The following is a 23,823-nucleotide window of genomic DNA, read 5'->3' as shown; positions in this document are numbered from 1 at the left end:
GATCGACATAAAATTTCACGACGATCAAGAATATATATACTTTATGGGGTCTCAGACGAATATTTCGAGTAGTTACAAACAGAATGACGAAATTAGTATACCCCCCATCTTATGGTGGAGGGTATAAAAATTAAATAAAACGAAAATGAAGCCCAAAGAACAACCTTTTGTTGGATCACGAAATCATGAGGAACAACGAAAGTTGATAAGGCACAATTAAAAGTCGTAGTAACAAACAGTGGTTTAGGAGAAACAAGTAAAAGCGTGCTATGTTCGGCCGGGCCGAATCTTGGGAACCCACCACCTTGGATTCTGCTAAAAATTTATACAAAATAAATTAAGTGGGCATAGAGCATAAATTTATTCTACCTACCAAACTTCTGTCAAACCAGCAAAAATTAAAACTTCTAAGAACCGAACTGGGATGATTGAGAAACCGGTTTACATGGGAGCTACATCAGGTAATAGATTGGTTTGGAAGTCGTAACAGAACATCACATGCGAAATTTTAGCCAAATTGGAAAAAATTGCGGCTTCCAGGGGCTCAGGAAGTCAAATCGGGAGATCGGTTTATGTGGGAGCTAAATCAGGTTATAGACAGATTTGGATCATACCTAGCACAGTTTTTGAAAGTCATAACAAAGCACTATATGCAAAATTTCAGCCAAATTGAACGAAATTTTCGACCTGCAAAGTCTCAGGAAGTCAAATAGGGTGATCGGATTATATGGGAGCTATATCAGATTATTAACCGATTCGGACCGTACTTGGCACAGTTGAACGTAAAGGACTATCGAAGGCGGCTTTGTAGTCAACAAAGAGATGTTAGGTGTTGATTTGTCCTTCTCGGGTCTTTTCCAGGATTTGGTGCAGTGTGAATATCTGGTCCAGGGTGGATTTACCAGGTCTAAAGCCGTATTGATAGGACCCAATTATCTCATTGACCTTAGGTTTTAATCTTTTACACAGTACGCTCGAGAGTATCTTCTATGCGATGGGGAGGAGACTTATTCCTCTGTAGTTCCGTCTTGTCTCCTTTCCTGAGTACGGGACATAGTATGCTGAGGTTCCAATCATCGGGTATGCGTTCTTCTAGCCAGATTGCGCAGATAAGCTGATGCATATGCCTTATCAGCGTGTCGCCTCCGGTCTTAAACAGTGCAGCGAGTAACCCGTCGGCTCCTGCTGCCTTGTTGTTCTTTAGTCGGGTCACTGCTACTTGGACCTCATTCTGACTAGGAGGTAAACATTCTATACCATCATCAGGGATTGGTATAGAAAATTTAGTAAGAAAGTAATTTTTTTTATTTCAAAAATTTCCTCGCCTACTATGCTTAACGAAACCAAGTTAAATTAAGTTTCCGCCTCTGTGTTTTATGTTCTTTATTTTGTCATAATTTTTGTAATTTAATTTCTAATATCATCACCAACAGCATGGTGGTCAGACGACATATGATGAATGATTGATTGTGGACCTAATACGATTTGGCCAATGGTAGAGGTCTTCACTTTTCTATGCGATAATAAAATGTAAAGACCACAATGCAAAAAGATTTTTTTTTTTGCTTTACAGAGTTAACGACAAAATTTCATTTCATACCATCGAGGGAGTGTTTGCCGGCCAAACGATAAATTCCCCAAAGGCAGAGGGTTGTTAATAAACTTCGAGTAGAAAAAGAATAGAGCAACTGCGGGACTAGCAGCAGCATAGAACCTATGGACTAATAAAGTGCGGAATTGTGACTACAAAAGCAGAGTGGGCAGAATGTTACCAAAGAAGTGGGGAAGGGCGAAAAGAGGGGAACCCTTCACAAGGGCACGTATACAAATGTAGGAAAAAAAACTTTAGAAACAAAGGCGCAGAAAATTCCACAAGACGAAATTTTCTATAGAAACAAAGTTTTAAACCCCTTTTCTTGGAAATAAATATTTGACTGAATTGTATAAAGAAAAAAATATTTTCTATGGAAATAATATTTTGACAAAATTTTTTAATTGAAACAACATTTTGACAAAATTTTGTAGGAAATAGAAAAAATTAAAAAAATTATGTATAAAAAATATATGCTGACAAAAATTTAGTTTGGTAACATTTTCTTTGGAAAAGGCTGTATTTAGTACCCTTTTCTTTGGGAAAGAGAGTTTTTGGTACCTTTTCGTTTCGAAAGGGGTAGTTTTAGAACACTTTCCTTTGGGAAGAGGGTAGTTTTAGTATACTTTCCATTGGTAAAGGGTAGTTTTAGTACCCTTCTCCTTGGGAAAGGGAAGATTTAGCACACTTTCCTTTGGTAAAGGGTAGTTTTAGAACACTTTCCTTTGGAAAAGGGTAGTTTTAGTATACTTTCCATTCGAAAAGGGGAGTTCCATGTGTGAAAAATTAGTTTAAGTACCTTTTCCTTACAGAAAGAGTACCATTTCCATTGAGGAAAGGTCGTCTTAGTATCCCTATCTTTGGTAAATCGCAGTTCTAGTACCCTTTCCTTTGGTAGAGGGTAATTTTAATACCTTTCACTTTGAAAGAGGGATGTTTAAAAACCTTTCCTTTGGTAAAGGGAAGTTTTAGTACCTTTCTCTTTTCTAAAAGGTAGTTTTAGCAGCCTTTTCTTTGGAAAGGGAAAGGTTTAGTACCGTTTCCTTTGGGAAAAGGTGGTTTTAGTACCCATTCCTTTGGTAAGGGTGATTTTAGTAAACTTTCTTTTGGTAACGGGTAGTTTTAGTACCCTTTTCATTGGGAAAATGTCGTTTTAGTACACATACCTTTGGTTAACGGTAGTTTTAGTACACTATCCTTTGGGAGAGGGTAGTTTTTGTACCCTTCGCTTTGGAAAAAGGGATGTTTAAGTACCCCAACCTTCGGTTAAGGGCAGTTTTAGTATCTTTTCCTTTAAAAAAAGGGTAGTTTTAGTACCCTTCAGTTTGGAAAAGGAACGTTTTAGTACTCTTTTCTTTGGGAAAGGACAGTATAATTACCCTTTTCCAAAGGAAAGGGTAGATTTAGTACCCTTTTCCAAAGGAAACGGTAGATTTAGTACCCTTTTCCAAAGGAAAGGGTAGATTTAGTTCCTTTTTCCAAAGGAAAGAGTAGTTTAAGAACCCCTTTCTTTGGGAATGGGTGGTTTTAGTACGCTTTCCGTTGGTAAAGGATAGTTTTATTACCCTTTCCATTGGGAAAGGGTAGTTTTAGCATGCTTTCCGTATGGAGAGGGTAGTTTTATTACCCTTTCCATTGGGAAAGGGAAGTTTTAGTACGCTTTCCGTTGGGAAAGGGTAGCTTTAGTATCCTTACTTTTGGGAAAGGGTAGCTTTAGTAACCTTTCCCTTGAGAAAGGGTGGTTGTAGTACACTTTCTCAAAAGAAAGGGTAGTTTATGCACCCTTTTCTTTGTGAAAGGGTAGTTTTATTACCCTTACCGTTGGGAAAGGGTAGTTTTAGAATGCTTTCTTTTGGGAGAGGGTAGTTTTAGTACCCTTTCCTTTAGGAAAGGGTGGTTTTAGTACCCTTCACTTTGGAAAAGGGATGTTTTAGTACTCTTTCCTTTGGGAAAGACAGTATAATTACAATTTTCCAAAGGAAAGGGTAGATTTAGTACCCTTTTCCAAAGGAAAGGGTAGATTTAGTACCCTTTTCCGAAGGAAAGGGTAGTTTAAGTACCCCTTTCTTTGGGAATGGGTGGTTTCAGTACGCTTTCCGTAGGAAAAGGGTAGTTTTAGTACCTTTTCTTTTGGGAAAAAGGGTAGTTTTATTACCCTTTCTATTGGTAAGGGGTGGTTTTAGAACGCTTTCTGTTAGGAAAGGGTAGTTGTAGTACCTTTTCTTTTGAGAAACTGTAGTTTTAGTACATTCTCTCTTGGGAAAGGGCAGTTTTACACCAGTACCCTTTCTTTTGGGAAAGGGTAATTTTATTACAATTTCCGTTGGGAAAGGGTAGTTTTAGTACCTTTTTTGGGTTAGGTGGCAGGTTTTAGTACCCTTTCCTTTGAGAAGAGTGGTTTTAGTACACTTTCTTTGAGAAAGAGTTAAGTTCCCTTTCCAAAGGAAAGGGTAGTTTTAGTTCCCTTTCCCTTGGAAAAGGTAGTCTTTCCTTTCGGAAAGGGTAGTTTTTGTACCCTTTCCGTTGGAAGATGGTAGTTTTAGTTTCTTTCTTTTGGGAAAGGATAGTCTTAGTACCCTTTCGTTTGGAAGATGGTAGTTATAGTACCCTTTCCTTTGGGAGAGAGTAGTTTTAGTACACTTTCCTTTGGGAGAAGGTAGTTTTAGTACCCTTTCCTTTGGGGGAAGGTAGTTTCAGTACCCTTTCCTTTGGGAAAGGGTAATTTTAGTACCCTTTCTTTTGGGAAATTGTTACTTTAGTACCCCTTCCTTTGGGAAAGGGTGGTTTTAGTACACATTGCTTTGAGAAAGGGTAGCTTTAGTACCCTTTTCCATAGGAAAGGGTAGTAAAAGTGACCTTTTCTTTGGAAAATGGTAGTTTTAGCACCTTTTTCTTTGGGAATTAGTGATTTTAGTAACCTGTGCGCTGGAAAAGGGTAGTTTTAGTTCCCATTCCTTTGGTAAAAGGTAGTTTTGGTTTCCCTTTCTTTGGGGAGGGGTAGTTTTAGTACTCTTTCCTTTGGGAAAGGGTAATTTTAGTACCTTTTCCTTAGGGAAAGGGCAGTTTTAGTACCCTTTCGTTTGGGAAAGGGTAGTCTTAGTACCCTTTCGTTTGGAAGAGGGTAGTTATAGTACCCTTTCCGTTGGGAAAAAGTAGTTTTTGTATCCTTTCCATTGGGAAACGGTAGTTTTAGTACCCTTTCCTTCGGGAGAGGGTAGTTTTATTACCCTTTTCTTTGGGAGAGGATAGTTTTAGTACCCTTTCCCATAGAAAAGGATAGTTTTAGTACCCTTTTTTGGGAGAGGGTAGTTTTGGTATCCTTTCCTTTAGGAAAAGGTAATTTTAGTAACTTTTCCTTTGGGAAAGGGTAGTTTTAGTACCCTTTTCTTTTGGAAAGGGTAGTGTTTTTACTCTTTTCGTTGGGAAAAAGTAGTTTTTGTATCCTTTCCGCTGGGAAACGGTAGTTTTAGTACCCTTTCCTTTGGGAAAGGGTAGTTATAGTACCCTTTTCTTTGGGAAAGGTTAGTTTTAGTACCCTTTCCTTTGGGAGAGGGTAGTTTTGGTATCCTTTCTTTTAGGAAAGGGTATTTTTAGTACCTTTTCCGTTGGGAAAGGGTAGTTTTAGTACCCTTTTCTTTTGGAAAGGGTAGTTTTAGTATACTTTCCTTAGGGAATGGGTAGTGTTAGTTCCCTTTCCGTTGGAAAAAAAGTAGTTTTTGTATCCTTTCCGTTGGGAAACGGTAGTTTTAGTTCCCTCTCCTTTGGGAGAGGATAGTTATAGTACATTTTCCTAAGGGAAGTTTTAGTTTTAGTACCCTTTCCCTTGGAAAAGGGTAGTTTTAGTACCCTTTCCCTTGGAAAAGGATAGTTTTAGTACCCTTTCCCTTGGAAAAGGGTAGTTTTAGTACCCTTTCCCTTGGAAAAGAGTAGTTTTAGTACCCTATTACTTTTGGGTAAAAGTAGTTTTAGAACAAGGGTAGTTTAGGTACCGTTTCTTTGAGAAAAGTTTGGTTTAAAGAAAGGGTACCCTTTTTTTGGGAAAAGGCAGTTTTGGTACAATTTTATTTAGGAAAATGTAGTTTTTGTAACCTTTCTTTTGGAACAACTTAGTTTCAGTACCCTTTCCGTTGGGAAAGGGAAATTTTTGTTTTAGTACCCTTTCTTTTAGGAAATTCTAATTTTAGTGTACTTTTTTGGGAAAGGGGTAGCTGAAGTACCCGTTTCTTGGGGAGAGGGAAGCTGAAGTATATATTTATTGGGAAAAGTGTTGCTTAAGTACCTTTCCTTGAGGAACGAGATAATATTTCTTTGTTATGAGTATTGTAACGTCGATGGCGTAGCAAGTTAGCTAAAATTCTTTTGCAGTTCATATCCATGGTAGGACATTCATGGTTTTAACCCATGCGAGTGCCAATAAAAGCCCCCTGTTGTGTGCCCTTTATCCACTTAACAACTGACGGTTCAATAATCTACTGGTTCTTTGGCCTGTGACGTATGGAGTCTCCAGGGACTCGGTACATCTGGTACTGTGGTCCATAGATATGAAATTTTGGCAATTTTTGGAAATTTTCTACAGAAGAAAAATTGTAAAAAAATTATATAGATATACAACTTTTGACAAGGTTTTGTATGGAAAAGGACATTTAGCAAAAATGTAAAAAAAAATTATTAATATTGTTAAAGAAATTGTACTTAATCCCCCATGATAAAATTCATTCACACGCCTCTGCTTAACACATACCCTGTTAAAGCAATTTTTTCGACACTATTTTCCTCCATTCCTAATTGTCTTTTGTGCTTTACAAAGCGAACAAAAAGATGTTAAAGGAGAAAAAAAACCCAGTTGGTCAAAGCCAACAAAGAACCTCCTGCAGCCAATAGATCTGAATTATTGTAGAGCTTTTGTATATATGTTACAGGCATTGGACACGTATAGGTATCAAAGCTTGTTTGTTAGTATAGGGCTAATTTGATGATGAAGCAACTAACACTAACACATACAGCATAATAAATTGCTTTAACTAAAAAGGCTGCAATACTCGCTTTCTCTCTTCATAGGCAAATTTAGTTAAAAGACAGACTTTAATGAGCACGTAAAAGAGTACTAAAGTTTTTTCTTAAACAATTTTATGGCCTCCTTTGAGAAAAAGTTTTATAGTAAGAATTTTTGGTGAGAATGTGATTAAAGTGAGCTCCTATATGATGTTTAAACTTTTAGGTCTAATAAAACTAAAGATGAGGGTTCTTGGGGAAATTGTGCCGTTAAATGGAAAAATGAAGAATGAAAAATTTACCTAATAATAAAACACCATAGTGATGGTTGCAATATGGGAGTACCTAGTTATAGATATAGAGATGGCTACATATGGCTGAGTATATGGATTGAACATTTATTTGAAACACTTGATATACGTTTGAAGAAAAAGTTAGTTTAGGAAAGAGTGGCAGTCCTTTACAGACTCACTTAGACAATTTAAGACCAATGTGATACTACAGTAGGGACTGACCATGGCCTATGGTGGGAATCGAATAACTCGACTACCGGTGCGCCTAAGAACAAGGTATAGTGTGCAAGAAATTTACTCAGTTCAATATCGAATCCGGAAGTTACTTTGATAGCAAAACAGGGGATTGCCTTTTTAAGTAAGTTCCAGCAATCATTTAAATCTCTTATATCCCCATTTTTATCTTAATAACCACTGGGAGTCCCATTCCAGTCATCTATGCAATGCTGTTTTTCTACCTTTTCCAACAACTTCAACATTGTATGACACTTAGTAGCAAAAAATAGTTTTGTAAAACCTAATTTCGTTGAAAGACAAAGAAAAAACAAAATCATTCGAGAATTTCATAACTGAAAAGTTGTCCAAAGATTCTTGAAGTTCTATCCATCACTTTATTCATTTTGTTTTCATAGTCGAAAATTCCTTTAATGCAAACCCTTTCTCTTAATCTTTCCTTAGACAAAAGAAAACTTTTCAATATGTCCTTTAAAAGAGCAGCTGACTGTTAAATTATTTCCAGAAGTTGGACTTTTCTCCATTAGAAGTTGTCACTTAAGCGCCAACAACAACAACAACAACAGCAACTGAAAAGTACCAACACGAAAAAAATTAAATCGTTTAATTCAAGAGACACTTCACCAACAGAAAGCGAAAATGACGAAAGAGCGAAAGAAAGAAAGGCAGGACTTTGCAAAGGGCCACAGTGTAGAATACTGCTGACGAAATGTGACAAGCACACGCCGCTTATGTATGGCTACACGGTTTTGGCCAAAGCCATTTGATGCCCTTTTTGCAGTGAAATGAAATTCACCTCATCCCAAAAGCCTTCCACCTCCCCACTCCACATCAGATGTCATTTAGTGTAAAGGCATTTGAAAATGTGCTAACATGTTTGCCAACAAAGCTGTTTTCTCTAAAATTTTGGTGACACTTGAGAGCTTCAGAAATGTAAGAGAGCGACTGTAACGGAATAACATCAAATAGCTGAAGTAAGGTTTGCACTTGGAATGGGAAACTACCAGCGCCAAATATAATAAAGATGTAAGAGTATGTGTGCATGTGTGTGTGTGTAAGTGTTGGGATGTTGATGTTGCCTTTTCCTTTGCCGCTAGTAAATTATTAAAATGTTGTTGGTCTTTAGTTTACGATGCTATTACAGCCATACTCCACTGCTGTTACAAAAAGTTTTGTCAACACTAGCTTACAATCAAACTTGGGAACCCCCACCACCATGGTTTGTATTAAAAATTCATATAAACGACTTAGACTCAGCTCTAAATATTCTAAATTTCAGAGAGATATCTCTACCAGTTCTCACAGGGCATATTTTTGTACTATTTTGTTAGTTTTCTCCCACTGTGCGTTATATGTTGTTCGCCCACTATGCGCAATATGTTGTTGTGCCTTGGCACCTGTAGTCGGGAGTGATGCTTCAAGCGCACAACGAGACGTCAGACTAAGTCTCCAGTTCGTCCCCATCCTTAAAAAAAGTTAGTATTTTCGATTCAGATATAGACAACGACAGTGTCAATGAAAAAATCATCGCAGCCGATTCGAGAGATGAGGACAGCGAGGGCTTTGCTAAGCTCACAAGACCGAGAAAACACTCCGGGGCACGACGAAGGAGACTGTGGAGTATACACCGGCAGCACATTCCGGGGAAAATGAAAAATACTGGAAGGGATAGGAAAGAGAATCAGATCTCCGGCAGAGCAAATATTGCAAATATTTCCCATCAACATTCCATTGAAGAGCAGAGGCAAACTTCTCACATATCAATGAGTGCTTTCTCTACCCGTCTCACACGACACATTTTTTAATATTTTTTTTTAATATTTTCTCCCACTGTGCGTAGTATGTTGTTGGAATTTTGCCTATGAACATTCCACTGAGGAACAGGGGCAAACTTCTCACTCATCAATGAGTGCAGTCCTATTTAAGTTTTAAGCTCAATGATAAGGGGGCTTCTCTTTATAGCCGAGTCCGAACGGCTTGCCGCAGTGCGACACCTCTTTGGAGAGAAGTTTTACATGGCACAGTACCTCACAAATGTTGCCAGCTTTAGGAGGGGAAAACCACCATTGAAAATTTTTTCTGATGGTCTCGCCAGGATTCGAACCCTGGCATCATAGGCGGATATGCTAACCTCTGCGCTACGGTGGCCTCCAGAATCAGATCTCACGAAGACCTAATATTGCGAATTTTGCCAATGAACATTCCATTGAGGAACAGGGGAAAACTTCTCACACATCAATTAGTGCTGCCCGAATCAAGTTTGAGCTCAATGATAAGGGGCCTCCTTTTTATAGCCGAGTCCGAACGGCGTGCCGCTGTGCGACACCTCTTTGGGGAGGAATTTTAACACGGTATAGAACCTTACAAATGTTGCCAGCATAGCGAGGGAAAACCCCCACAGAAAGATTTTTTTGATGTTCTCGCCAGGATTCGAAACCAGGTGTTGTGTTCATGTGGAGGTGGTGAGCAAGCTCGTTCCGCTCCAAAGGACCGATCACCGCAAGCATAGTATGGCCATAGGTTATTTAAAGGCACCAATAACTCGCCTTGTCATATCAAGCATTATGGGCACTCAGTATTTATACAAGAGCCGAAGACGCACGGCCTCTCACTGACACTCTCCGTTCGATACCGCCGACTGTATTCGACTGCCGTTGCAGCTACTCCCTATGCAGCATTCATCTATCCGCAACCTGTGTACGCGCCCGATAGCTCGCAGCTAAGCTTCTGGTGACAACGATGAATACACAGATCGGACCTCAAAGCTCCAGCCTGTGTGGTGCTAACAGCTATCCCGTGCCAGGCGTTCAGTATCATAGGTGGACATGCTAACCTCTGCGCTACGGTGGCCTCCAAGAAGTGCATAACACTGCTAAACGCTGAAAAGAAAAAGAGCTCCCCCCTTTACTCTGTGAATACCAAGCCAGCTCTCCTGCAATGCAGACTCCAGTCAGCGTTCTGCGAAGGGAGACAAAATCGGAACAGGAACGAAGGAAGCGCGCACGGCCTCTGAGTCTTCATGGACTGTGACTTTCAAAAGGATGTCACAGCCATAACGGAAGGGGAAGATGGTCGCTGGAAAAGGTAAGGAAACGTTCTCTTGCGCCGGAATGGCAAGGTAACTCAACAGATATGAGCTGATTTATGCAGTCATTATCCAAGAAGAGCATAACACTGCTAAACGCTGAAAAGAAAAAGAGCTCCCCCCTTTACTCTGTCAATACTAAGCCAGCTGTCCTGCAATGCAGAGATCAGTCAGTGTTCTGCGAAGGGAGACAAAATCGGAACAGGAACGAAGGAGGGCGTACGACCCCTGAGTCTTCATAGACTGTGACTTTCAAAAGTACGCCACAGCCATCTTGGAAGGGGAAGATGGTCCCTGAAAAAGGTAAGGAGACGCCCTCTTACGTCAGAGTGGAAAGGAAACTCAACAGAGATCAGCTGATTTATGCAGTCATCGATATGGGAAGTGCATCCGGTAGGATTCTACCAAATTATCGGTCCCAAGTGGAGGATCTGGTTAACGAGCATATTTTCGAACATGTGTGGAACTTTGAAGAGTGAACCCTCAAATGATGAGTTGCGAGTATAGTAGGCGACATCTATAGGCTGCTCTTTGCGGCAGCAGAATGTTTTAATGCCGTCAAAAAGTTTGTTGGAAGTATCCACACTCCCTGGGACGCAAAGCTCGACCTGATGAGAAAGATGAACATCCCCCAGCTCATAAAGGCGACGGAGTTCATTGTGGGATTGGGCAATAAATTCTCGACGAAACGTGTGGTGCGACTCTTTGGCAAGCAAAACCAAGGATTGGTTGCAGAGAAATGGGAGGTCTTCCACCGGGAGGAGAAGGAACACTCCTTTTGGTGGGTATTGATCGAATCTCCGTGACAATTATGACTAAGACTTAAGGCAAGGCGTTCTACAGAGGCAAAGCGTTCTACGGAGGCACAAGGCGTTCTATGGAGGCACAAGGCGTTCTACGACGGCAAGGCGTTCTACGATGGCAAGCCTGCCTTTTCAAGTTTGGGAAGACTAGGATAGACAAGCACCGCAGGTGACTCAATACCGCATAACGAACAGGGGGCCAACAACAAGGCCATCACCGACTCTCTTAATATTGGGAAGACTAGGATAAGCAAAGATCCTAATATTAAAACACCAGACAGTGCAGGAACGGGAAACTCAATACAGCCTAACGAAAGCGACCCGACGATGGAACCTTCACGGCACGTAAAGATTCTGGTATTGAAACATCAGGCAGTTCAGTGACAGGTAAGCCAAAGATCCTGAAACATAAGACAGTGCAGTTTGGGGAACTCAATGCAGCCTAACAAACTGGGAGCAGACAATGATACCATCACCCATTCCCAAGAAACCCATTTACTCGAGATTTGGAGATCACTGACTCTCTCAAGACTCGGAAGACTAGGATATGCAAATATCCTTATATTGAAACATTGGTCAGTGCGGTGGAGGGAAACTCAATGAGGTCTAAAGAACAGGGAACAGATAATGTGACCATCACCCAATCCCAATCCCAAGAAGCCCATTTACTGAAGGACCAATGATTGAGGTCATTCAGATAAACCTTCTCCGCCACATTCGCTCTGGTGGAGAAAATCAGCAAGGGCAAGATTTATATTGCCTTAATTCAGGAGGCCTGGACGACCCGGAACAAAGTTTTTGGACTGAACCATTTCAACCACCAAATTTTTCTATTTCTAGTACTCTGGTACTTGGCCGAGAACCTGCGTCATTTGTCATAAACACTAAAATTATGTATTTTCACCAGAGTTGTCAACGTCGGATGTAAGAGTGAAGAGATTGGGCATCACTTTATCTGACTTTCGACTCTCCGACACCGAGGTATTATTAAGGTGCGTTGCGAACTCTCACCACATTTCGTGGGGTAGTACGAAATAGACCAAATTCGGAAGACTACTCGGAGGACTACTCAGAAGAAGGACAAGATAATTTAGATTGTCCAAGCATATATTGTCAACAGGATTCCATCTGAACTAGTAGATTCACTAGGCACTAGGTTCTTTTGAAGATGGTTGTTCTCTTCGAGAAAGGAAATCAGCCCAAGAAGAGCCCTGGATGACCGGGAAGATTCGCAGTATTGGAAATGAGGTCCGCAGACTTTATAAAGCTTTATTAGCTCCAGTTTGTTGGGATGTGTATTAGACATGGCTCAAGAAAAACAATAAGATTGCCAGAGAGGGAAAACGTGTCTCTTGGAAGCTTTACTGTGAACAGGTCCTTGGCATTAATGACGACATCCAGATGCAAAAGTTTCTCTCAAAAACCCATGTCCAAACTGAATCGTTAGTAGACGACACGGCAATGAGAGCAGAGACAACGGGGGACATGTAGGGGCTTTTGATGAATCACACGAGATACGAGAGACTCATAGGGATACCGGAATGTTGGAATTGTGAGGTTGATCGAGGGCTTATCATTACAGAATTTATAATAAAGAAAGTCTTGAGGAGCGTCCCACTATTAAGTCACCCGGAGGTGATGTAATATGTGCGGCGTTACTGCAGAAGAAGGCTGACTACGTGGCGCCTCATCTGGCCAATGTTTTCACAGCGTGCCTAGGACTTGCATATACTCCGAAAGCCTGGCAGAAGGCAAGGGTGATGTTTATACCCAAGCCTGGCAAGGCAAGTTATGCGACACCAAAGGCGTACAGACCCATAAGCCTTACCTCCTTTCTACTCAAAACCATGGAACGTATTTTGGACACCATGATAAAGAGTTGGACATTCAGCGAACTGCTCAAATACAAACAGCATGCCTATGTCAAGGGAAGGTCGGTGAAGACTGCCCTGCACGAGGTTGTGCATAAAATAGAAAAATCCTTCGATGCCAAAACGTACACCCTGGAGGTATGCATTGACATCGAGGGGGCTTTTAGCAATGTGCGGACCGACACACTGATACAATCGTTAGATCAGTACCGGGTGGACCCGGTACCTAGAGACTGGAAAAACCATATGCTAAGGAACAGGTGGATAAATTGTGTATCCCAGGGAATAAATATAAGGGAGAAAGACAATGCACGCCACAGGGGGGGCATTTTACCTTTACTCCTATGGGTGACCACCATAAATGACCTATTATATATGCTGACTGAGGAGGGATTTGAACCCGTCTGCGGGAACGATGTTTTTATACTTCTAAGGGATACGGATTTGAACGAGCTTTGCAAAAGGTCAGAAGCAAAGGTGTTAGTTATACCCAAACCCGGCAAGACAAATTATGCATCAGACCTTTTTCACAGCTTGTGACTCTGTAATTGCATTCTTTCTTCTGTCAGTTATCAGCTGTTACTTTTAGCTTGCTTTAGAAAAAAATTGTAAAAAAAGTATATTTGATTAAAGTTCATTCTAAGTTTTATTAAAAATGCATATACTTTCTTTTAAAAAATCCGCAATTATTTTTTGGGCAACCCTATATGTTTTCCAAATTTTGTCTCTAAAGAAAAATTGGTAAAAATTTTATTTCAATGGAAAATGTCGATTTCATATAAAAGTGTTTCCTTGTAGACCAGTGTTAGTGTCCCAAAGAATTTTTGTCGTTTGCATGGTTGGTAATAATTGTCCTAGGCAGGGTGTAATCTGGATTTTCCTTTATATTATGCTGCTTTTGTTGTTTTTGGCAGATTTATTTTATTGGGAATGGCATTAAATTGCCTTTACCTCAGCATTTATATTTGGAAAATACCAAGGCAAAACAAAGTTAGTGATCCTTAACAAAACAACATCGACCACATCTAGGGGCAATTTTTTTATGATGCTAAACCTTTGCCATATCCAAATTCTGATCAAATCCTCGTCCTTTAATGCCATTTAAGGCATATTAATTTCAGTGAAATTAGATTGTGAGATCCATGAAATTAGAAGTAAAAATACGTTTTGTAATAAAACGAGTGCGTGTAGGAAATACATCCGCCGAAAAGAGTAGAAGCCATTTAGTGCATGCATGCATGATTTGATTTTGGTTATGTGTAGAAAAGTTGTTTCAATAATGTACAGGCCAAACATACATATCAATGAATGAACAAAACATTGACTCCCATCCTGGCGTCTACCCTGTTACCCTTCACTCTGGCATGTACCCATGGATCATCACAGTTGTACGCATTTAGATTTCCAAAATAGTCGTTTCGACGTGAGAAAAAATCCGCATCGTTTCAAGCTCACGGGTCCACCACTTGATCTTACCCGGTTTAGCCTCTACACTTCTACCGAGGAGCACACCATTCACCGTGCATATCCACTTTTCAATCTTAGTAATCTGGTCATCTATCGACAGTGCCCTGAAGTCATCTAAGGACAATGCTGTTTCTGTCTCTCTAAAACTTTTCGCATAAAGATCCCAGTTCACGTTTCGATCTTTTCTAGGTGCTGGAATTCAGCATTCAGTAGCAAGCCAAATCGATCCCTGAAAGAGACCATAATCTCACCTGTACTCCATTCGTCAATGTCTTTAAAGCCTGAAGGCCCATCAAAGGTGTACATGTCGCTCGGCATGTTCAATACGCCGACATTGTTCAAAGTCAACCACTCGCTGAGAAACTGTCCACGATGGCGATTCTCATGACCAAGCGAATCCGGGCCGTTTTCGAGAAACACATCAAAGAAGTTGTGTTGGCGTCTAGACTTAGAATGCTAGTCACAAGTAGTAGCACCGCATTCACATAGGGCTCCAAGCCGGCGCCAAACCTACAAAAACTGCTAGCCAAGAACATCTTTCCACACCGCCCTTCTGTATAAATGCAAACTCCCCACTAGATATAGCAAACCAACGCGCTGTCGCAGTCATCTACAATTATCGCAGATTCACCTCCGCTGCCAGTAAAGACTCGCATTCCCGCGGCATGTAAGGGCCCAAAAAATCAAATCGGGAGATTGGTTTATATGGGAGCTACATCATGTTCGGACAAAAATTGCGGCTTCTAGGCGCTCAAGAAGTCAAATCGGGAGATCAGTTTATATGGGAGATAAATCTTAATCTAATCGGACGAAGGGACGGGCAAGGCTAGTTCGACTTAGAATGTCGAGACGATAAAGAATATAAATACTTTATGGGGTCCTAGATCAATATTTCGAGGTGTTACAAACGGAATGACTAGATTAGTTAACCCCCATCCTATGGTGGTGGGTATAAAAATTTAACTCCCATGACGATTGTAAGTGCAGCGCATTCGCCCCATCCGCCAGAACTGAAAATATATCAGAGGCTGCGAAGATCTTCATAGGACCCGCCGGCAAACTCACAGTTCCCACAACAGATGGGGTTAGCACAGGCCGAAGCGAGATGTCCGCCCATACCACCTCACCTCATGCCTCATCCTATGGTCGAAAACCATGCAAAGACCGCGTTTTGCATGAGCACCGTGAACCGGAATCACTTAATGTAGGCTCCTTCCTCGTATAACTTGTTTGCCATCCTAAGAGCGCTCTCCAGAGTCGCTTTGACAGCACCACACTCAGACTTCTATGGTGCATTAGCCAAACGGACGGAATGGGAGAATTCCTTCTCGCTCATAACCTTTTTAAAATTAAGGGAATACATCTCCGCCATAAGGCCACCGTAGCGCAAAGGTAAGCATGTCCGTCTATGGCGCTAAACGCCTGGGTTCGAATCCTGGCGAGAACATCAGAACAAAAAGTCTGCGATGGTTATTCCCTCCTACTGCTGTCGACATTTGTGGGGTACTATGCCGGGCATTCAGTCTAAAGAGATTGTTGTTGTTGTAGCAGTGTGTTGTTCATTGAGGCGGCAGCCCTTGCCGATGAAGGGCTCCATCAGGTCAATCCGGTATGTACAACCGACAGACAGGGGATTGCTCTAAACACGTGTCGCACATGCGGCCATCCATTCGGACTCGGCTATAAAAAGGACACCTCATCATTATGGTTAGACTTAAATCATTGCCCCTGTTCCTTAATGGAATGTTCATGTGCAAATTTTAATTGTATCTCCGTCATAAACTCGTAAGGAGTTACGAAGGCGCAGACGACAATTTTCGGACCAAGCTTGTCGCGAACCTCAACCTCGAGACTAATCTCAAGGGTGTGCGGATAACCGCCCCACCATCACGTGTCGAACGGACACCGTGAATCCTTACATGAAGTGTGGAGCGTCCACCGCCTCAACCACATTCTGCACAACCTCCGCGGACGTCCACACCACCTTCCACTTAACTATGAACGACAACGTCTCAACAGGCTTCGTTACCGGCAACAAACTTGCCGGTGCATGCGTTGACAGCGGGGGCAACAGGCACTGACTGAGCAACAGCTGGACGCCCAACCAAACTGTCAGCACCCACCAACGCGAAGCGAGAGTATAGCAAATCCAGCGTACTAAGTCTCTCTTTCAACTGCTCATTCTTAAGTATGAGCTGCATGTGGAGCCTTCTCAAACATCCCAACTTGCTCAACCACCTGCCACATAAGCATCACACTCACATCCGCCTCGTACACCAAATCCTCGAGGACGTCAGTCACCACTTTCATTATGAACTGATTTAGACTATACTTGGCTCAGTTATTGGAAGTCATAACAGAACACTTCATGCAAAATTTTAGCCAAATCGGATAAAAATTGCGCCCTCTACAAGCTCTGGAAGTCAAGACCCAAGGTTGGTTTATATGGCAACCTATTTAGACCACACTGCGGCCACCTCTTTCATTTGCTAGACCAATACAGCATCACTCCCACTGTCCTCCTTGAGACCACCCAAAGTGCGAATATCTTTCTCCTGGCCTTACTCTCTCGCTCAGCCCTCTTCAGAGCCGAAGCCCCATCGTCACCCATAGCAGCGCCATTAACCACAGCACCGCCATCAACCACACGACCGGCTCTAACAAAAGCGTCTTACTCCCTCGCTCAGCCCTCTTCAGAGCCGAAGCCCCATCGTCACCCTTGGCAGCGCCATTAAACACAGCACCGCCATCAACCACACGACCGGCTCTACCAAAAGCGCCAGCAACAACTCCAAAATCAACAGCCTTATCAACGACAGAATTGGAAGTGTCATATTCAGGAGCGTACCGAGAAGGCTCACAGATGTCGGGCACTTTGTATACGGGCCGTAGGTTTAAAATGGGTCCTGAATCCGAGAACAGTCCATTGGCGTTACAGGAGCGAAATTAGACCACCAATTACTTACGCCCCAGTAGTTTGATGGACTGCAATGGCGAAAAAGTGTAAGGATATACAATAAGGATAATACAACAGGTTCAGAGAACATAGGCGGATCAAGGAGAACCAGGCCCACTAGGGCACTAGAGATTATTCCAGATATCCGACCCATAGACATACAGATTAAGTGCGAGGCAGCCACTGTGGCTATGAGCCTTAAGACGATGAGAGAATGGATTGAGGATAGGAGCAGCTCATATCATCGCGGTAAAAACGAGGTTTCCAATCGGATATCTAAGATGACACTTGAGGTCGAGTGCGAGGCATTGCTGCCAGCGGCATAGTTTTGACGGAACCTTGGTATTGCCATATGAATCATGTTACACGGATGGATCAAACCTAGAGGACAGAGTAGGCCTGGAGTCTGCATTGAGAATCAAGAGACTGAGATCGGTTTTCGACTGCCGGATCATAATGCGGTCCTGCATGCAGAGATCCGGACGATTACGGAATGAGTGAGGGGGTGTGGTGTTAACGCGATGACGTCAAGTATGAACATCATTACTGACAGTAAAATTAGGTGAGGACGCAATACCAGACATGAACCAACTTAGGGGCGTGGCATGGAAGACAATTAGGGATTTTGTAAGTAGCACTGAATCCTTAGCTTTGATTTTCTTTTTCCAGGTTACTTTTTTGTTGAGTACTTAGAGCACACAACAAGCCGATTACTGGCTTAATATCCACACCCTCTTTTCAACCTAACCTGACCTATCAACGACAGCTGACCTCTTCTCTCCAGCAGCTGACAACGAATCAGCTGTAGCACCGACAGGCGCCTTACTGCCACCTGGAATCTTCCTCACCATAGCCACAATGGAACTCCCCAACTTGAAGCGTTTCCCATCCTCTTCAGCCCTATCACAGGTTAGGTTTATGTGGCAGTCTGTCATCAGACTCACTTAGAAGTGTTTGTCCATTGTGATACCACAGGAACAGAAGAAGGAAGATGCCTTCTAGTTCCTACCGTTAAACCATCCAGATCGCTTTAAAAAGCCCAATAACTAGCGAATGTTCACATCCGCTAAATCAGAGAGGTTCTCGATGAAATGAGAAACTTAAGTGGAACTCCTTCTGACTGCTAGTCCGGGACGCACACACAGAAGGTGTTCTATAGTCTCTTCTTCTTCGATGTCCTCACAGCGTCTGCAAAAGTGGTTGCTGGCTACATTCAGTCTGCCAGCATGTTTTCCGATTAGACAGTGACCTATCACTGGATAGCACATCTAGCCCACCTCTAGCCCCCACCTCTAGCCTACCTCTAGCCCAACTCTAGTCCACGTCTAGCCCTCCTCTAGCCCACCTCTAGCCCATTTCTAGCCCACCTCTAGCCCACCTCTAGCCTACCTCTAGCCCACCTCTAGCCTACCTCTAGCCCACCTCTAGCCTACCTATAGCCTACCTCTAGCCCACCTGTAGCCCACCTATAGCCTACCTCTAGCCCACCTGTAGCCCACCTCTAGTCCGCCTCTTGCCCATCTCTAGCCCATCGCTAGGCCATCTCTAGGCCACCTCTAGCCCACCTCTAGCCCACCTCTAGCCTACCTCTAGCCCACCTCTAGCCCACCTCTAGTCCACCTCTAGCCCACCTCTAGCCCACCTCTAGCCCACCTCTAGCCCACCTCTAGCCTACCTCTAACCCACCTCTAGCCCACCTCTAGCCCACCTCTACCCTACCTCTAACCCACCTCTGTTTCTACCTCCTAACTCCATGCCAGCAGAGAGAACGGATGAGTCGGTACTTATTGCCCAATCCGAAGTACCTCCTATTTGACTTTCTTTCTTCCCCTTTGTACTCTTCACCATAATCCTAACGTTTCTAATCATCTCAAGAAGCTATTTCTCCTCCTATTTCATGACATGGTGCAACTTCAAAGTTAAAAATCTAGAAAATGCATGAAATTCCCTATTGTCCGCATGGGTTGTCATGTCCATTAGACCCTTTTCTCTAACTTTAGATGATGGAATTTTAATTTAAACGCAAAATCTCTCCATCAAAGTGCCATAATGTCATGATAACTTCGCAAGTAAATTGAGAATCCATCATCAAAATTTGAAGGAAAGAATCTGATTGGCAAAACAATAGCGAATTTCATGAATTTTCTAGATTTTTAATTCTTTTTTTAAGAGATTTATTTTCTCTCAAGAAACATTCATTATTATGAATGTTGGCAATTGACTTTTTTTTGGCAAAAACAAATCACATTTCTTTATACATTTATAAAACCACTCTCACATTATGTGAATACCACCCGTGGTGTTAAATCCCCTTTCACCATGACATAAGAGAAACCCACCAGAGAATAAACAGGCAAATAATAATGAAAGTGACGAAAAGGGTGTAAAAAAACAAAAAAAAAGCATTCACAGACACTTACCTCATCTTTTGGCACCAAAGTGACCTTCTTCATGGGTGCATTCGTATTATTGACAACCACGGTTTCCCTTTTCAATGATGGACGTTTTAAGGTTGAGTTGGGTTTTTGTATTTCAACCATAGCGTTGCTTTATTTTCTCTGTGTGTGGCAAGTAGAATGGGGGGTAGAGGGAATGGGGGATTTTCTTTTAGGGGATTTTGATGAAATTTCTACGGAAGCAGAAGTTCTCTTAGCGGAAACCGGAAGTAGCTATGGCGTCTAGTGTAGCAAATAGAGATTGTTTTGTTTTCTTTTTTTTTTCTTTGCAGATGGCGTACCGTTAAGCGGTGTGAAAATAGAGATTTTTGTCGTAGTAAGTGTTTAATTAAGAGCGAAGAAAAGGAATGTTGCCAAGTGTCTAAGTAAAGTTGAAATCTTGGGATTGTTGTTGTATTTGTTTTGAGACCAAGTGATTGAATTTTTAATTAACTTTTAAGCTGCTTTAATGGCCATTGCAAATGGGCCTTACGCTTTTTTTTTTTGGTTGATTTTTCTTCCTTTCCAAAGTTTTTAAATTTCTTTTGATTTTCTTAATAAACGAAGAAGAGATTTGGGTTTAGTTGAGAAACCATTTCGATAAAGTTTAAGGTTAAGCATTTTTTCTGAAAAATCTGAAAGTGATTGAAAATGAAAGTAAACGTTTACAACTAAAAATTTCACTTTTTCAATGTTGATTTTATGTACCAGTTTTTTTTCTTAGTCACTTGTTTTCACTTTTGTCTTCAATTTGTTGCACCTTTATGTGGAAAGTGTGAAAGTTCGTGTTTGCAAAAGATTAAGGGTTAAATCGTTTTTTGCTTTTCTTTGCGTATTGTCACAAAAATTATTTCATTTTTTTGTAGGATTAAGGGTTAACTAAAGCCAGTGGAGACAAAATTTTCACAACACTTTTATCTTAAGACAGATTATTTTTTATAAATTTTTTCTAAAAAAATAAAATTTTTGTTAAATTTTCCTAAAAGGTAAACTTTTTGTGAAATTTTCCCGAAATTTTCTTTTAAGGCAAAATTTCCTTGAAATTTTCGTTACAGACAGAAAAATTTTCCAGAAACACAAATTTTCCGTAAAATATTCTCTAAAGACACAATTTCCATAAAAAACAATATTTTTTTTTGGGATTTGTCTTACACGACGGAATTTCAATAAATTATCTCTTAACAAAATATTGCCATGAGAGTTTTCTCTGTATGACGTCGATAGCATAGTTACACGTATCAAAAGTTTCAAACCATTTAAGTCACCGGGACCTTATGAAATATTTCCGGCGTTACTACAGAAAATGGCTGACTATCTCGCGCCTCATTTGGCCAACATTTTCACAGCGTGTCTAGGACTTGCATATACTCCGAAAGCCTGGCAGCAGGCAAAGGTAGTATTTATACCCAAGCCCGGCAAGGCAAGTAATGCGACACCAAAGGCCTACAGACCGATAAGCCTTACGTGCTTTCTACTCAAAACCATGTCCAAAACGTATTGTGGACACCTTAATAAAGAGTAGGACATCCAGCGAACAGCTCAAATATAAACAGCATACCTATGTCAAGGGAAGGTGGGTGGAAACTGCCCTGCACGGGGTTGTGCATAAAATAGGAGAATCCTTCGATGCCAAAACGTACACACTGGCAGTATGCAGTGACATCGAGGGGGCTTTTAACAATGTGCGGACCGACAAACTGATCTAATCCTTAGACCAGTACCGGATGGACATGGTCCTTAGAGACTGGACAACCAATATGCTAAGGAACAGGTGGATAATTGTGTGTCCCATGGCATAAATATAAGGGAGAAAGTGGCGCAAAGCACGCCTCAGGGGGGGCATTTTATCGCCACTCTTATGGGTGACCACCATAAATGACTTATAGCAGATGCTGACTGAGGAGGGATTTGAACCTGTCTGCTAAGCAGACTATGTTCTAAGGGGTAAGGATCCGAACGAACTATGCAGAAGGGCCGAAAGGGTCTTGAATGTGGCATATGACTGAGCTAGACCCAAAGATCTCAATCTTAACCCAGAGAAGACTGAAATATGCCTGTTCACGAGGAAGACGAAGGTGGGCCAATTTAACGCACCACGTTTCCTCAATAAGACGATTTCGATATCTGACAAGGTCCAATACTTAGGTGTGATCTTGGACAGGAAACTGAATTGGAAGTGTCTGTCAGCAGCGTACTGAGAAGGCTCACAGATGTTGGGCACTTTGTAGACGGGGCGTAGGCTCGAAATGGGGCCTGAATCCGAGTATAGTCCACTGGCTGTATAGGAAAATGAAATGACTCAGTAGTTTGATGGACTGTTATGGAGAAAAAGTGCAACATAAGGACCATCCCATGTATCCGATCGGAAACCTCTTCCCTTCCTTCCAAGTTTCCTATCTTCGCCTCGATTATACCGCGATGGTATGAGCTGATCCCATCCACAAGCCATTCTCCCATCGCCTTAAGTCCCATAGCCACAGTGGCTGCCTCACACTTAATCTGTATATCAATGGGTCGGATGTCTAGAATAGTCTCAAGTGCCCTAGTGGGCGTGGTCCTCATCGCTCCGCCTATGCCAAGACAACATGTTCTCTGAACCTGTTGTATGGCCTTGAAATTTTTTCTTTAGAGAAAATTTCTTGAAATTTTTTCTTTAGAGAAAATTTCTTGAAATTTTTTCTTTAGAGAAAATTTCTTGAAATTTTTTCTTTAGAGAAAATTTCTTGAAATTTTTTCTTTAGAGAAAATTTCTTGAAATTTTTTCTTTAGAGAAAATTTCTTGAAATTTTTTCTTTAGAGAAAATTTCTTGAAATTTTTTCTTTAGAGAAAATTTCTTGAAATTTTTTCTTTAGAGAAAATTTCTTGAAATTTTTTCTTTAGAGAAAATTTCTTGAAATTTTTTCTTTAGAGAAAATTTCTTGAAATTTTTTCTTTAGAGAAAATTTTGTGAAATTTTTTCTTTAGAGAAAATTTTGTGAAATTTTTTCTTTAGAGAAAATTTTGTGAAATTTTTTCTTTAGAGAAAATTTTGTGAAATTTTTTCTTTAGAGAAAATTTTTTGAAATTTTTTCTTTAGAGAAAATTTCTTGAAATTTTGTCTTTAGAGAAAATTTCTTGAAATTTTGTCTTTAGAGAAAATTTCTTGAAATTTTGTCTTTAGAGAAAATTTCTTGAAATTTTGTCTTTAGAGAAAATTTCTTGAAATTTTTTCTTTAGAGAAAATTTCTTGAAATTTTTTCTTTAGAGAAAATTTCTTGAAATTTTTTCTTTAGAGAAAATTTCTTGAAATTTTTTCTTTAGAGAAAATTTCTTGAAATTTTTTTTTAGAGAAAATTTCTTGAAATTTTTTCTTTAGAGAAAATTTCTTGAAATTTTTTCTTTAGAGAAAATTTCTTGAAATTTTTTCTTTAGAGAAAATTTCTTGAAATTTTTTCTTTAGAGAAAATTTCTTGAAATTTTTTCTTTAGAGAAAATTTCTTGAAATTTTTTCTTTAGAGAAAATTTCTTGAAATTTTTTCTTTAGAGAAAATTTCTTGAAATTTTTTCTTTAGAGAAAATTTCTTGAAATTTTTTCTTTAGAGAAAATTTCTTGAAATTTTTTCTTTAGAGAAAATTTCTTGAAATTTTTTCTTTAGAGAAAATTTCTTGAAATTTTTTCTTTAGAGAAAATTTCTTGAAATTTTTTCTTTAGAGAAAATTTCTTGAAATTTTTTCTTTAGAGAAAATTTCTTGAAATTTTTTCTTTAGAGAAAATTTCTTGAAATTTTTTCTTTAGAGAAAATTTCTTGAAATTTTTTCTTTAGAGAAAATTTCTTGTAATTTTTTCTTTAGAGAAAATTTCTTGAAATTTTTTCTTTAGAGAAAATTTCTTGAAATTTTTTCTTTAGAGAAAATTTCTTGAAATTTTTTCTTTAGAGAAAATTTCTTGAAATTTTTTCTTTAGAGAAAATTTCTTGAAATTTTTTCTTTAGAGAAAATTTCTTGAAATTTTTTTTTTAGAGAAAATTTCTTGAAATTTTTTTTTTAGAGAAAATTTCTTGAAATTTTTTCGTTAGAGAAAATTTCTTGAAATTTTTTCTTTAGAGAAAATTTCTT

General features: G+C 40.2%; 1 protein-coding gene across 1 annotated transcript in view; it reads right to left on the bottom strand.

Annotated features, from left to right (window-relative positions):
• The window catches only part of LOC106086891 (inactive dipeptidyl peptidase 10), a 193,091-nt gene extending 172,867 nt beyond the window's left edge, over positions 1-20,224 (bottom strand). Inside the window, exon 1 of the mRNA XM_059366315.1 lies at positions 19,713-20,224. Coding sequence (XP_059222298.1) covers positions 19,713-19,832 — 120 coding nt within the window. The 5' untranslated portion in view covers positions 19,833-20,224. The remainder of the gene's footprint in view (positions 1-19,712) is intronic.
• Between the last annotated feature and the right edge of the window lie 3,599 nt (positions 20,225-23,823).

This window comes from Stomoxys calcitrans, chromosome 4 (genome assembly GCF_963082655.1).
Source record: "Stomoxys calcitrans chromosome 4, idStoCalc2.1, whole genome shotgun sequence".
NCBI lineage: Eukaryota > Metazoa > Arthropoda > Insecta > Diptera > Muscidae > Stomoxys > Stomoxys calcitrans.
The sequence above is the reverse complement of the archived record's forward strand: the minus strand, read 5'-3'. Positions and strand labels throughout refer to the sequence as shown.